At 34.2% G+C, this 14819-nt stretch overlaps 1 protein-coding gene across 1 annotated transcript in view; it reads left to right on the top strand.

The window, feature by feature from the left end:
• Nucleotides 1-14819, top strand: part of DHX15 (DEAH-box helicase 15) — a 71705-nt gene that overhangs the window by 24064 nt on the left and 32822 nt on the right. The window contains exons 4-5 of the mRNA XM_044680379.1: nucleotides 8667-8826; nucleotides 10421-10639. Of these exons, the coding sequence (XP_044536314.1) occupies nucleotides 8667-8826; nucleotides 10421-10639 (379 nt within the window). The remainder of the gene's footprint in view (nucleotides 1-8666; nucleotides 8827-10420; nucleotides 10640-14819) is intronic.

Consider the following 14819-nt stretch of genomic DNA (forward strand, 5'->3'; position numbering starts at 1 on the left):
AAAACTGCCTCTTCATATCCTTTTACCATTTATCATTTGAGGAATGTGGCATTTATAAAATTTGCTGTACATTTCCCCATGTCTGACTTTACTTTCAATTTTGTCTAAGTTGATTTTACTTGCGCAAAAACATTTTAATTTCATGAAATCAAAACTCCCTTTATCCTCTTTATCTAGTCACATAGCCTTTCCTTATCCATAGATCTAACAGATAAATATTTCCATGCTCCTCTGATTTACTTAAAATATCCTTTAATGGTATGATATTTAATATTACATTTTAATAGAAGTGGCTACTGCATGTAATTTCAATTTTTTGTTATTTTCATATGGCCATTAAGTGTTCCATTTCCTTTTTTCTGTAAGTACTTTGAATCCTGTACCTTGCTGGTATTTTTTTTTTCATTTGATATCTTTTGTTTTTATATCACTTATGGTTTCCAGTGTAACCTACTGTTCTCTGAAAGCTCCTTCATCAAACTAGTACTAGTTTATCAGGAAATCAGAAATTTACCATGTATCCCTTTTATGAGTCATTTTTGAAAATGTAAATTTACTCATTGCTTGTATGGCTAAGGTGCTAGATGGTGAGCCATCTTAAAATTAATAAAGGGTAGAGAGACCCATTCTTGAAAATTTCTGCATTGAGAACCAGAAGTTAACTTCATTAGACTGGTAGCTTTTATTTTTATAAAGAAAGTATCTTTTTTACTCACCTTTAGAATTAATTTGTTGCAGGGACAGATTCACCAAGGTAATTTCTTGTATCAACCTATTCTAGGATATCTTGGTGAGATTAACATGTTTCAGCACTTAAAAAAAAATTAAATCCTTACCTTCCATCTTAGAATCAGTACTATGTATTGATTCTAAGGCAGAAGAGCAGTACGAGCTAGGCAATGGGAGTTAAGTGACTTGTCCAGGGTCTCATAGCTAGGAAGTAGCTGAGGCCAGATTTAAACATAGGATCTCCCATCTCTAGGCCTGGATCTCAACCCACTAAGCCACCTACCTGCCCCATGTTTGAGCACTTTGGATAGAAAACTCCAAAAGATGGGTATGGAGATCATTAACCAAATTAGTCAGAGCAGATTAACACATTAGACATGTCTAAAATATGTGACTTCTACAAATATATTCCCTCATTTCTCTAGAAGAAATGGGAAGTATGGTATATCCTTAGTCCTCTTAAGTCATACCTTGTAATTGCAACAATCAGGCTTCTGATATCTTTTTGTATTTTAAGTGATCTCTGGAGAATAAATGCCTGGGTCTTCTAGAACTGAAATGATTAAAGTAATTTATATTCTAGGTAAAATAAGGATAAAAATAGTGGGGAAATTATAAAAAGGTTAAAACAAAATATTAAGTCATCATTGTCGCTATAGTTTTTAATTTAGGGAGGATATTTTTAGGATATTAGACTTGTTGTAAAGGTTTTTCAAGTAATGGCCATCTTTATCACATAGGGAATCTGGTGCCTCTGTATTGACTGTTTTAAAGCTTGGAATGTTTTGCTCCTTCACCTCCATCTAATGTTCTGAGTTTCCTTCATGACCCAAGACTAATATTTAGTTGCCATTCTAAGTTGTGTGCTATGTCTTGTCCACCTTGCATGCCTTTCCCTCTCAGATGATTTTCTCTCTTCTTTCTTTACGTAGATAGATAGATAGATAGATAGATAGATAGATAGATAGATAGATAGATAGATAGATAGATAGATAGATAGACAGACCTATCTTGTGTGCACTAATTTACACATTGTCCCCTTCCTAACCCTAAACTCTCATTAAAAATGTATGCTTTTCCTTTTTTCCTGTTCATAGCACAATGCCTGGCATATCATAAGTGCTGAATATTTACTTACTTATTGCTATTGCTTTTGCTCCTTTTCCAAATGCTCTCAAGTAGTTTTCCTCCCCTCAGATTCTAGACAATCCTATTCAAACCGTTCTTGTTTATTTTCATTTTGAATAAAGGCATACTTCTAGTTGAGCCTGTTCAGGTTTCATCAGTAATTATTTAGACAAAATTGACAATTGACTCTCTATTTTAATTATTTTAAAATCTTTTAAGACCCAGTTACCCTATTGTATCTGCCATTTTAAGGGTACAAAGACTGACAAATCTAAGTGAACAATTTTTTTCCTTCTGCTTTCCTTTTTTAGTTTAAAGCTATCATGATCAAATTCAAGAAACTATACAAATGTTTTTTTTTTTTTTTTACTGGGTCCTCTTCAGGTCTACTCCATCCTTTGACTACAGTTATTGACATTAAATGCTGCGTAGGATGAATGGAGTAATAACCTGGGCTTGTGGTGATCTGAAAATACATATTCGAATTGATAGGATTGAGCTGGGCCTTGAAAGAGGGACAGACTTTTTAGATGGATAGATAAGGAAGCAAGAGTATTTGTCGGTTGGTTTTTTTTTAATAGAGCTATGAGGTTATGTAGTAAAGGAGATAGGTTGTGTAGCTCGAAAGAGGTAGTTGTCAGATTGTATGGAATACAACCTACTAGGCAGGCCTTTTAATTAATGATTTCTCGGAAAAAGAGTAAAGTTTCTTTGCAAATAAGGAAGTAGGTTATATTCATTTGACATTCATTTTAGTGGATTGAAATGTACATTTATTCTTTACTGTAAGTAGAGGATCACTTGGCATGCTGAACAATTTGCTAAATATTTAATATTGCTTCTAATGTGCCTTATTAACCACCAAAAAAGTAGCTTGTGGGGCTTGCTTCTTTATATGGTAGTTGAATTTACAAATGAATCCAAAATTGTTATTTCACAGCTTCAGTTTTCTAAGGTCTTATTTTTGAATGAAAAGATTGATTTCATGTATTCATTAAGTATTTATTGACTTCATATGTGCAGGGCATTATGCTAGCAAGGCAGGTACTGGGCATAGAAAGACAAAAGGAAACAGCCTCTACACTCAAAAAACTAACTAGCATTGTGTGTGAATTATTTTTAATTTTTTGGGAGCATACTATGCCTGTAGATTTTTTTTTAGCCCAACAGTTGTATTTCTTAAGTTTTTGGTTCCTGTTGTCAAGAAACATAGGAAAAGTTTTGCGGTATCTTTCCCCCCTTGAACTATACACAATATGTATTTCCAGAGGAATTTGCCTATTCAATGAACTTTTGTTTGTTTTTATGGTCTAATTTTATTAGATGCCTCATGGATAGTGTGAAAGATCAGAGAGGGAAGCTGGGTAGCTCAGTGGATTGAGAGTCAGGCCTAGAGACAGGAGGTCCTAGGTTCGAATCCAGCCTCAGACACTTCCCGGCTGTGTGATCCTGGGCAAGTCACTTGACCCCCATTGCCCACCCTTACCACTCTTCCACCTATGAGCCAATATACAAAAGTTAAGGATTTAAAAGAGAGAAACAGACAGACTAGAATTGGGAAAGAATTTAAATCAGAATCAGGAAAGAATTTAAATCAGAATTGGGAAAGAATTTAAATCAAACACAATATCTTTTTAATATGGTTCCTTTCAGTCTTATTCAAGTTGTTCCAAAAGTCTTAGTACAGTTTAAAGCTGTTAAATTTTAAAATTGCATGAAGACTTTTGGAAGACCCTATATAATGAAGTTAATTTTTAGAAAACCACAGAACTATGTTGCTTCCATTCATATCCACAACCCTGGGGTTTGGTGAATTTATCCCCCCCCACACACACACACAGTGTGTACACACTGATGATCTCTTTTTTTAGCTTTCTATTTATTAAGTTCTCTGGCTAGTTTTGGCTTGCCTGAAATTTCATTTTAACCTTTCTTTTCAGTAGACAAATCAGGCATGTTATATTGAGTTTAAGGAAATAAGAGCTGAGATCCCATTTCAGTTGAGTACTTTTTTCAAAGTAGTTAAATCAATAGCTATGTTTTTTGGATGACCCATACCTACTTGCACTTTGTTGATCTTGTAATACCCTATACCTGTGCTGGCAAACCTATGGCATGTGTGCCAGAGAGAGTTGCTCCCTTCCTCACCAAATGCATTCATGTCATGCACCCCTCTGCTGAGCAATCCAGTGGGAGAGCTTCCCTTCCCTGTCTCTGGGGCAAGGCAAGAGGGCTCATATGTGGTGATGGTGCAGTTTGAGTTCTCAGTCTCTAAAAGGTTTGCCATCACTGCTCTAAACCAGAAAGGGATTAGTTATTTATTACATTTTTTCCTCTTCCTTTGTCCTGGATTTTTCATAACAAAAGTACCTATCTACTTTATAGTTAGAGTGAATGCCAAGAACTGAGTTTAAAATTGCATTAAGACTTTTGGAATATTCTGAATATAAAATAATAAAACCGCATAATTTAACTCTGTTTCTGTACTTGGAATATTGATGCATTTCGTATTGGCACATCTTTTTTTAATTAGCGAAGGAGTAATGGCTTCAAGAAAACATGATTAAAATGACTGGTAGAGATCCAAGCCAACTCCAAAGGGTTCATGACAAAAAAAAGTTATCCACTGATTATAAAAGGTACTGATGGAGTCTAAATGCAGATTGAAACATGTCATTTTTCACTTCATTTCCTTCATGAGCTTTTTTCCCAGTTATAAATATGACTTCTTTTACAGTATGACAAACATGGAAATATGTATTATATAATAGCACATGTGTAACCTCTGCCATATTGCCTACCTTCTTGGGGGGGGGGTAGGATGGAAGGAGAATATGGATCACAAAATGTCAGAAATGATTATTAAAAATTATATTAACATATAATCTGGAAAAGATATAATCTAAAAATGACTTTTAAATGACTAGTAAAGATAAAATATCAAAGTAGATTTAAAATTATTTCTATTCTACACTTGTGTAGCAAAAAACTTAGCTTTTTGAGAACTAGCCTGATTCTGTTGAAGCTGTCACCAATAACTGTCTACTTCTAGATGGCAACAAATGAACAAATACAAAATGGGCCTTAGTATTACAGATTTCTTACAGTTTTGTAGTAAATGGTGGCAGAAAAAAGGGTAGAGGTTTAAACAGTTTTTAGGAAACCTACAGATTTTAACTTTAACTTTTGGTGCTCATAAATATAAAAACCATAACCAGTACCTAGCAAAATGACATACTGCTTGAGGAACTAGATCATATTAATCTTGATATATTTTCTGTGAAATGAAGCTAAATAGATGACTCAAAAGATTCTTGGAGAAGTTGATAACAGTATTGGCAAAGTTGGTTTTTTTTATCTTAGGTTGAAAGACAATAAGCAATGTAATTTCATTGAACCTTGAGTCATCTAATATTGCAGTGCTCATGATAAGCATTTACAAAGAAGACTACCTTGAAAATAGTTAATTTACATTCCAACTTATGGGAATAAAGATGTAGATAATTATAGGATGGAAGAGAGGTTTGTTTTTTTTAATGTGAATGTTAAAATTTTTTACATGTAATTGGGAAATATTTAATGATATAAAATATTCTTTTGAAATAACACTGATATAGTAAGCACTAATGCAGATAAAAACAAAGTTAGATTTTCAAAAAAATTCAGTTCACCAAGCATGTATTAATTGCTTAGCTTCTACCGGGAGTGTGGAAAGTATACTATAAATATACGGAATTAATTTGTAGAGGAAAAGAGCACTGACAACTATGGGGAAAACAGAATAAGTTTCAAATAGTATGTGGCTCTTGAAATGATGGTGCTGGATATGCTCAAAGAGGTAAAAATTAAGGGAGAGTATTCTAGGCATGAAAGATAGACTGTACAAAAGCATGGTGACTATGTCACAAGAAAATCAAAGAAGGTGGAAAACAAATTGCATAAAACTATAACAGCCCTTTTGGCTAAAGCAAAGAACCTAGAAGCTGCGAAGATTACCAAGTAGTTAGGAAATGACTTAACAAATTAAGGCAATGGATAGCATGCTGGACCTAGAGTTAGACTCTTCCTGAGCTAAAATCTGGCCTCAGATACTTACTAGCTGTGTGACACTGGGAAAGTCCCTTAACTTTGCTTGCCTCAGTTCTCATCAGTAAAATGAGCTGGAGAAGTAAATGGCAAACCATTCTAATATATTTGCCACTAAAACCTTAAATGAGTTCATGAAGTCATATATAATTGAGCATCTAAATTAAAACAATAATAATAGAATATTGCTTTGTAAGATAAGTTAAAAAGAGGTGGTTTCAGAGAAACCTGGAAGGAACTGATGCAAAGTATATTGACTAGACAAAGAGAACAATCCCAATACCAACATTGTATAGAAAAACAAGTTTGAAAGACTTAAGAACTCTTAACATCTTAATACCATGACTAACATTAATTGCAGAGGACTCAACAAACATGCCACCTATGTCCTTCCTGACAGAGATATAGTATATGTAGGTACTTTGGGGACATGACCAATGCAAGAATTCGTTTTGCCTGAATATTCATATTTGTTAACAAATTTTGCTTTATTTTCCAATTGAGGAGGCCATGTGAGGAATAAGTGAGCTGGAAGAAAGTAAAGTCTTTGAAGTCTTTAAAAGAAAATTAACAGAAGAGAATAGGATAAAATTTAAAAAGAAACAAGGATGCATAGGACATTTGTTTATTCATTTTGTGTGCAGACACATTCTTGAGTTTGTGGTGACTTCCAATGAGATAGCCAGATGGAAATGTCATGCAGTATTTGGTGATGTCAGAGTGGCCCTCAGAAAAGAGATGAGAGCAGTTTGTTTATTATATCCTAGTGTCATCTGTACAGAAATAATGTTTGAATTCATGCAGTCACCCAGAAAGGGTAGAGCCCTTGATTATATCCATAGTTAAGAGGCAAGCTATAAAAAGGTAACCCAACAAAAGAGACTAAGAATGAACAATTTACACAGGAGAATCAGAAGAAAGTAGTGCAGTTAAAAATCCATCCAGGAGAGTGGTATCAAATGCCAGATAGAGATCAAGAAGGACAGAAAAAAGATGTTAGCTTTTTTAAATACGAGATATTTGGTAACTTTGAAGGGAAGAATTTCATTTGGATAGGATAGATTGAAGCCACATTGCAAAAGTGTTGGCAGATGAATAGTAAGTGAGGAAACAGAAACAGTTGAATGCAGGTGACTTTTTTCCCTAGGAGTTTTGCAACAGTGGTCATTCTTGCAATAGGCTCCCTTCACCTGCTATATAAAATCCCTCTCTTTAAGTTACAGCTCCATTTCTATCATCTACGTGAAGCCTTTCTTGATCCCTTTAATTGAATTCAATTTTTTTTATGTTGTGGACCTTCTTGGCATTCTGAAGCTTTTGGGATCCTTTCTCAGACTACTGTTTTTAAATGTGAAAATAAAACCAATTATATTGAAATACAGTTATTAAAATATTTTTTAAAACAAGCTGACACATCCCAAGTTAAGAAACTGCTTCAGTTGCCAAAATACTTCCTCTCAAACTCTTTGATATATAATATTGTATTTATTACCTTTATGTTTATTGGTATATGCAGGCGATTTTTGCTTTACATAAACATACCTTTCTGCAGATTGCTATGTAAATCTATTTTATTATTATTATTTTTTTTTGTAATGCTTATTTGCCCTAGGCTGCCAGGAAGGGAAGGAGGAAGGTTGGATAGGGGCCACTGCATGATTCAAGGACATGGGGCCAAGAACAGAGAAGTGAGAGCAAGAGAAGGAACATATAGTGGCCAGGGAGGAGATGTGTAGTACCTGAATAAGGACCAAAGGAAGATAGACACATCGGTGGGGCAAGGGTGCAAAGATTTCCTCTCCCAGTAGTAGGTAGTCTTTCAAGGGATCCCATTTGCTTGGAAAGTATTTTGATTTTGGTATTTGTTTTGTATAGGGGGTAAAGAGGCCCCAGAAGTCCAAGATGCGAGGCAGGAGCAGAAAGAATACAGTACTATTGACATTAACATACGTTTGTTTAGTATGTGGATTTCTATTAGTCAAATTTGAGTGATGTGAATTCATGTATAGCAACAACTATACATTGTCCCTGTTGTCTTTAATGTCAGAATTCATGTATAGCAACAACTATACATTGTCCCTGTTGTCTTTAATGTCAGAATCTTCCCAAGAGGAAATTTCAGAATTAATATCCTCCATGCCCATACAAAATGCTTGGTACGTACGTGTCTGATAGAGGGGATTCTCAAGTAGGTCGGTATTGGGATTTGGTTGCTTATGAGGTTCCTCCCAACTCGACCTTTGTGTATTGTTTAAAAACAATAGCAATACTTAACTTTTTATTTCATGTACGATTGTCTCTTCCTATATTGCTGTTCACTTATCACGGCTTTACTGTATTATGGTTTTTTGTTTGTTTGTTTTTTTAATCTAATTTTGTATCACGGAGTTACAAGATGGAGTTACAACAGCACACTGTTGGCTGATGGAATGAAAGGCGACCAACCACAGCGCTATGTTCTGTATTCTGATCGCTGGTTGGCTCAGTGACTATAGGATAATAAGAGTGTGAAAAGGTTTATAGGAGAATGGAAAGGGTTTATAAAGCCTTAAAATATATACATATATATATATATAATAAATGTAAAGCCTCTACTTTGCAGAATTTTATCTGTTGTGGGGGTCTCTGTAACATAATTTTGGTGATAGGTGAGGGAGCACTGTACATTGAAATTTAAGTAGCACATTGACTTCTGATTAATCGGTGCTTATTTTCAAATTCAGATATATGACAGATGGAATGTTGCTTCGAGAAGCCATGAATGATCCCCTTCTAGAGCGCTATGGTGTTATAATCCTTGATGAAGCTCATGAAAGGACTTTGGCCACAGATATTCTAATGGGAGTTTTGAAGGAAGTTGTGAGGCAAAGATCAGATTTAAAGGTAAGATATATATGCCATTTACAAAACATCCATGCATTTAAAAAAATACTGAGAGCCTACATTAGTTCTGAAATTTAAAGAAAATATTTGCAATTTATTTTAAGCATAAGTTTTTGCCTTAAATGTACTTCTGTACTGACTTCTGTAGTATAGGTAAAAAATAAATTCCAAAGATGTCCAATTAAAATTTTCAGCATTTTTCATTGATTTTTCTTTCCTTGCTTTCATCTATTTGGAATTTGGTTTTTTTGGGTTTTCTTTGATAATGTTCTTCCTAGTCTTTTAAAAACATTTTAAATAGCCTTTGTAATTTTTTCCCTTTAAAGTCTAGACTCAAATTATAATTCTTCTTTTCTTTTAAGAGTACTATGGTAGGGAGAGCTAGGACACAGGAAACCTCATATAATATTAGCATCTAGGACAGAAAGTAAGTTAAAGGATATGCTATATGATAGGATTTTTAAATTTTTAGTTGTTCCATAACCAGCAATATTCTTAAACATTGACTTGAGTGTCTTGACTTATACTGTCACCTCCCTACCATGGCCCTGGTCCCAGACTTGAGGCCAGCAGGGTAACTGATATGTAGGTCCATTTTCATTCTGGCTTCTCTAGAGTTAAAAGAGGGAAAGAAGAGACTTGGTCTCCAGGAGAGAAATGGAACCAAGATATCATCAGTAGTAAGAAGTACAGCAGAACTCTAGATCACAATTTTTCCAAAGAGATTTAGAGAACACTGAGGCTGAATCCAGTTTGGGAAATTGGAACATTTGTTCCAGGGCAAAAAGGGCTCCCATTGGAGCATAGAGACCTAAACTTGTACATATTTCAGGTATAGGTGCCAGCTATCAAGCAGATTTTTGCTGATTGAAAGGAAAATTTTAAATTAATAAACTTGGAGAAGTTATTTGAAAAGAAGAAGCCAGGGGCAGTATATCAAAGATTATTTAGTTTTAAGGAGCATGTTGTTGGAGATGATAGGTAGAGTAGGGTTAAGCCAAGATTCATGAGTGCTTGAGTAAGAGAAATATCACTACTTAAGTGACTTGGAGCAAAAGTAGGCACCTAGAATAAATTGTTGTTTTTTTTGTTTGTTTGTTTGTTTGTTTGTTTTTTTGTTGTTTGTTTGTTTTTTTTAAGTATAAGGATATTTTTACCTATAGAAGAGCAGGATTTAGAAGAATTAAGTATCCAGGAACATTAATCCAAAATTTTCCATTTGAATTCAATGTTTTAATATTAACTAAATATTTCATATTTATTCAGTATTATTGGCTTTAACAACCAAAATAAAGGGTAGTATTTCAAGTTATACTTTATACTTTCTTCTATAACATCAATATAATTTTTTTTTTAATTTTTAAAAAATTTTTTTTTTAAACCCTTAACTTCTGTGTATTGACTTATAGGTGGAAGAGTGGTAAGGGTAGGCAATGGGGGTCAAGTGACTTGCCCAGGGTCATACAGCTGGGAAGTGTCTGAGGCCGGGTTTGAACCTAGGACCTCCCGTCTCTAGACCTGGCTCTCAATCCACCGAGCTACCCAGCTGCCCCCTGACATCAATATAATTTTAATGTTTCTTTTTTCCTTTCAGGTTATTGTTATGAGTGCTACTTTAGATGCGGGGAAATTTCAGATCTACTTTGATAATTGTCCCCTTTTAACTATCCCTGGCCGTACACACCCAGTTGAGATTTTTTATACTCCAGAACCAGAGAGAGATTACCTTGAAGCAGCCATTCGAACTGTGATACAAATTCATATGTGTGAAGAGGAGGAAGGAGACCTCCTTCTTTTCCTTACTGGACAAGAGGTATTTTCATTTTATAAAACTAAAGTAACTTGTTATTAGAGTGGATATGAACACATCTGTTACTAGTAGTTCATAATGGTGTATATAACCTTTTTTATGTATAACTTTAGTAGGTATGAACAAAAATTTCCTTGCATAATATTAGATGTATTCAGGTCAATATATATTTACTCCCCAGTTCATCTTGTGATGCCAAGATCTTAGAATCAGATCGGGAGCTTTGGAGAACCTAAGAAATCTTTTAATTTAAAGATTCTTTTTTTTCCCACCTCTTAAGCACATAGGATGCTTAAGAAACTTGCCCACGGTCACACAAGAAGATAGAATGTGTCAAAGACAAGAGAATACAAACTGACTAAAGTGCCAGTGGGCTTTCCACTGTTGTTTCATTCTTGTTGTTTGGTCTTATTCTTTTAGATTTGGAGGTAAAGTGAGAGCTGCTATAAGTAATGGACACTCAATTCACCCAGTTTAAAAATATCCCTTTGCATTCTCTACTTACTAGAATTAGGGTTAACAGGCTATTCACTTGAAATGAAAGCATATCTGAAAGGAAGATTTCCAATATTCACTGTTCTGTGGTATGAACAACTATCCTCTTAATCATTCCTCCTATTCCCTAAGTACCCTGTTTCTTTTGAATAGCTTTAACCATATTCTATTCATGAGTTTCATTCCACCAAGGCTCAGCAATAACCATGGCCTAATTCACTTCCTTTTAATTATTGCCTAAATGTTGGATATTTGATGAATGACATTTTATGAATTTAATTTCTGGGTCTTTTTTTGTGGTGATTCTGAATTTCTGAAGATCTTTATTGCTAATCTTCTTTCGTGATAAATGTCCTCTATAGCTTGCATGGTGGATATATAAAGATATACATGCTCTTTATGCATTCATCCTTTTTAGTTTAAAGTTCTTTAAATTAGATATGCCGGACACAAAACTTTTTTAGTTCAAAGAAATACAATTCGTAACTTTGTTAGCTGTCTTTTCTTCCTTGATAAATATCTGTCATCCTTACACTGATCCATGCTTAGAAATATGTATCACGTTCTTTTGCTGTTGATGTTTGTAATTGACTTTTCTTATGCTCTCCTTGCAAAGTGGATGGGATTGAAGGAAACTCACCTTGTGTCCCATATGGATCTTCAGTTTATTTCTGAAGACTTTGTGACTTTGGCCAATATTTTCTGAATTCATTTCAGTACTATCGTTATTGCTCATATGAATCATTAGAAATGGGTAGTGGTCATTCATTTTGACAAATTTTGATAAATTCTTTGGTATTTCTTAACGTTATGCCCAGGAAAGTTTAACCTCTTCCTGATACTGATGTCACCAAAATTACTGCCTTAGTAATGCTAATTAAGATAGTTTACTTTTACTTACTCTTACTTTCTCTCCTGATATTTTTTCTGCTTCTGTTTGATAATAACTTGGGGAGCAAAGAAGTTGCTTCCTCCTTAGAGCCACCAGCTCCTTCAGAAAGAGAATGTCTTTTTTTTTTTTAGCTCCTAATAAACAGTTGTCCTTTTCCTTCTTCCACTATGACAACTGTTTGCTCTCCAGTTCCTTTGAAAGGAACTCTTCTGTTATTTCAGGTTCTTTTCCTCTTACCTACTCCCACTTTCTTTTCAGAGTCTTCTTCCCTACCTCAAATCCCTCCAGACTCTTCTTTCTCTGGCTACAGAATCACCATCCTTCAAATGCTTAGTTTGGTAAATTTACCATAGTCCTGGACTCCTCACTCTCCCTCACTTCATGCAAACAGTCATTTGTTAGTTATTTCCATTTCTTCTTAGACAATATTTCTCATATATGTAAAGCTCTTTGCAAAACTCAAGACAATATATAAATAGGTTAGTTATTATTATGATTGCTTCAGCCACCTCATTGATCTCCTTGCCTTATTTCTTAAAATTTTAGGTGATCTACACACACCGTTGCCAAAGTAATTTTCTTTAAGCATAGATCTGACCATGTGATTCCCCTACTCAACTGACATCAGTGGCTCAATATTGCTTCTAACATCAAAAATAAACTTCTATATTTAACTTCTAAAGCCTTTTACAACTTTGGCCCCAACCTATTTTTCCAGCCTGATTGTACATTAATCCCCCTACTTCCAGGAACCAGCCAAACTGGCCTCCAATTCATTCCTTAAAGCACTCCTGTCTTTCTATTGATTGTCTCCCATGCTTGGAATGTGCTCTCTTCTTATCCTCTCTTCCCTTAAGATGTAGGTGAAGCATAACTTCTACATGAAACATTTTTTGATTCCTCCATCTGTTAGTGCCTGCCTTCCAAACCACCATAGTTTTTTTACCATTTTGTATTTTTAAAAATTCACTTCATCTATGTGCTGTATATTTTTATAAGTACCCCCTAACCCCTATTTAAATGTAAATTTCTTTCAAAGAAAGATGACTTCATTCTTTGTATTTATTTTTCCATTGCTTAGATTAGTGCTTGGCATATAGTAGTCGGTTAATAAATATATGCTGGTTACTAGATAATCACAAGGTAAACTTGAACCTAGCCTCTGTTAGATAAGTAAAAAGAAAGGAATAAGGAATTAATTTATCTCCAGAATAGATGCCAATGATTTATTAGATACCCGTTAATAGACTTGTTACCGTCTTTGTATTTTATTTTTGTTCTGGGCCCAAATCAGTTTATTTTCTAATTAGTCTATGAGTTACCTTTTTCTTTTCACTTAAGATGAGAATAAAATGTAACAAAAGATGGATAAATTAACTGAATATGTGCCCGAAAATTTAAGGAAAGAGATTTTTTATGGAATATTTTATGCAGTAAACATCAAATAAAAACTATAGTAGGCCTTATGGAAATGAATAGGAATTCTTGCCTGTCCTGAGCTTAGACTAAGTTTAAATAATCGCCGTAGTGAGGACAGTGCACATTAGAATGATAAGCACATGGGAGACATGCAAAAAGTTTTCCAGTTCTTATGGCTTCTGTTAAGTCTAGAGCAGTTACTTCAAAGATATAATTTTTCCTTTTATTATAAACTGCCTTGGTACTATAGGTACTTAGCAAACAATGTGGTTTAGATGAAGGGGATTGTGCATAACTTTTCATGTGATTTTAATGTCTTCAAATTTTCAGTTATTATATAATCATGAAGCCTGTATTCCATGATTGTTGAGATCTAAAGCATTTTATTAGTGATATTTCCTTGCAATTTCATCTTTTTTAATGCCCTATAAATGGGTAATGATTTTCTACTGAAGAGTACTTATTTATTTCTATGATTCTTTATAATAAAACAAAAATGTACATAAAACCTAAACTTAGTGGGTAGAGTGCTTAGAGTTAAGAAAATTATATGAGTTCTAATCTAGGTTCTGCAGTTTTTGACTGTGACTCTGCACCATTGACACAACCTCTATGCCTCAAGCAACTCCCTAGGACTTGAGTCTGCTAAGTCTTAAATTGATTCTCATTTTGGTGGTAGGAGTTGCAGAATATTTGCATACTAATAAACCAGTAGGGGGCAATCTACTCAATTTTTTTAAAGTTTTTTTTTAAGTATACTGTTGAGAGTTGATCGTTTGCATAGAGCAATTTAACAAAAATAAATAAATTCACTTGTTTTAACTATTCTGTAGCTATAATTGGGCCAGTGGGAAATTTCCTTAAATAAGATTTGCTGATAGTTTTTTGAGGGAAAAGCTGACATTTCCCAGTATTCTCCAATCTTTTTAAGAAGAAAAGTAAAAAAGAACCAAAGTAACAAAACCATTCTCCCTCATAACATGGAGATGCAAAACAAAAGGATAAACATTGAAGTTGTCTCATAATATATGCTTCATTCTGCAACCATTATCTTTCATGTATTCTCTTTAATTTGAGACAGGAAGCATATATTTTCCAAAGGTCAGGTTCAATTGTTGCATATTTATCTTAGTTCTGCTGAATTCATTCTTCCTCATTTTAAACTTTTCCACAAATTTTTCTAAATTCTTCATATCTTTCCTTCCTCACAACATAGTAGTCATAGTTTCATATATTGAGCTCTCAATTCAATTTAATAAACATCAAGTGCCTACTATGTACCAGCCTGTGGAAACAAAAGTTCCCACCCTCAGGGAGCTTAGAATCTAATGGAGAATGACTATACACAAATGAACTGTAAGGAACTAGGTGAGGGTG

The sequence above is a fragment of the Gracilinanus agilis genome, chromosome 6 (genome assembly GCF_016433145.1).
Source record: "Gracilinanus agilis isolate LMUSP501 chromosome 6, AgileGrace, whole genome shotgun sequence".
Lineage (NCBI taxonomy): Eukaryota > Metazoa > Chordata > Mammalia > Didelphimorphia > Didelphidae > Gracilinanus > Gracilinanus agilis.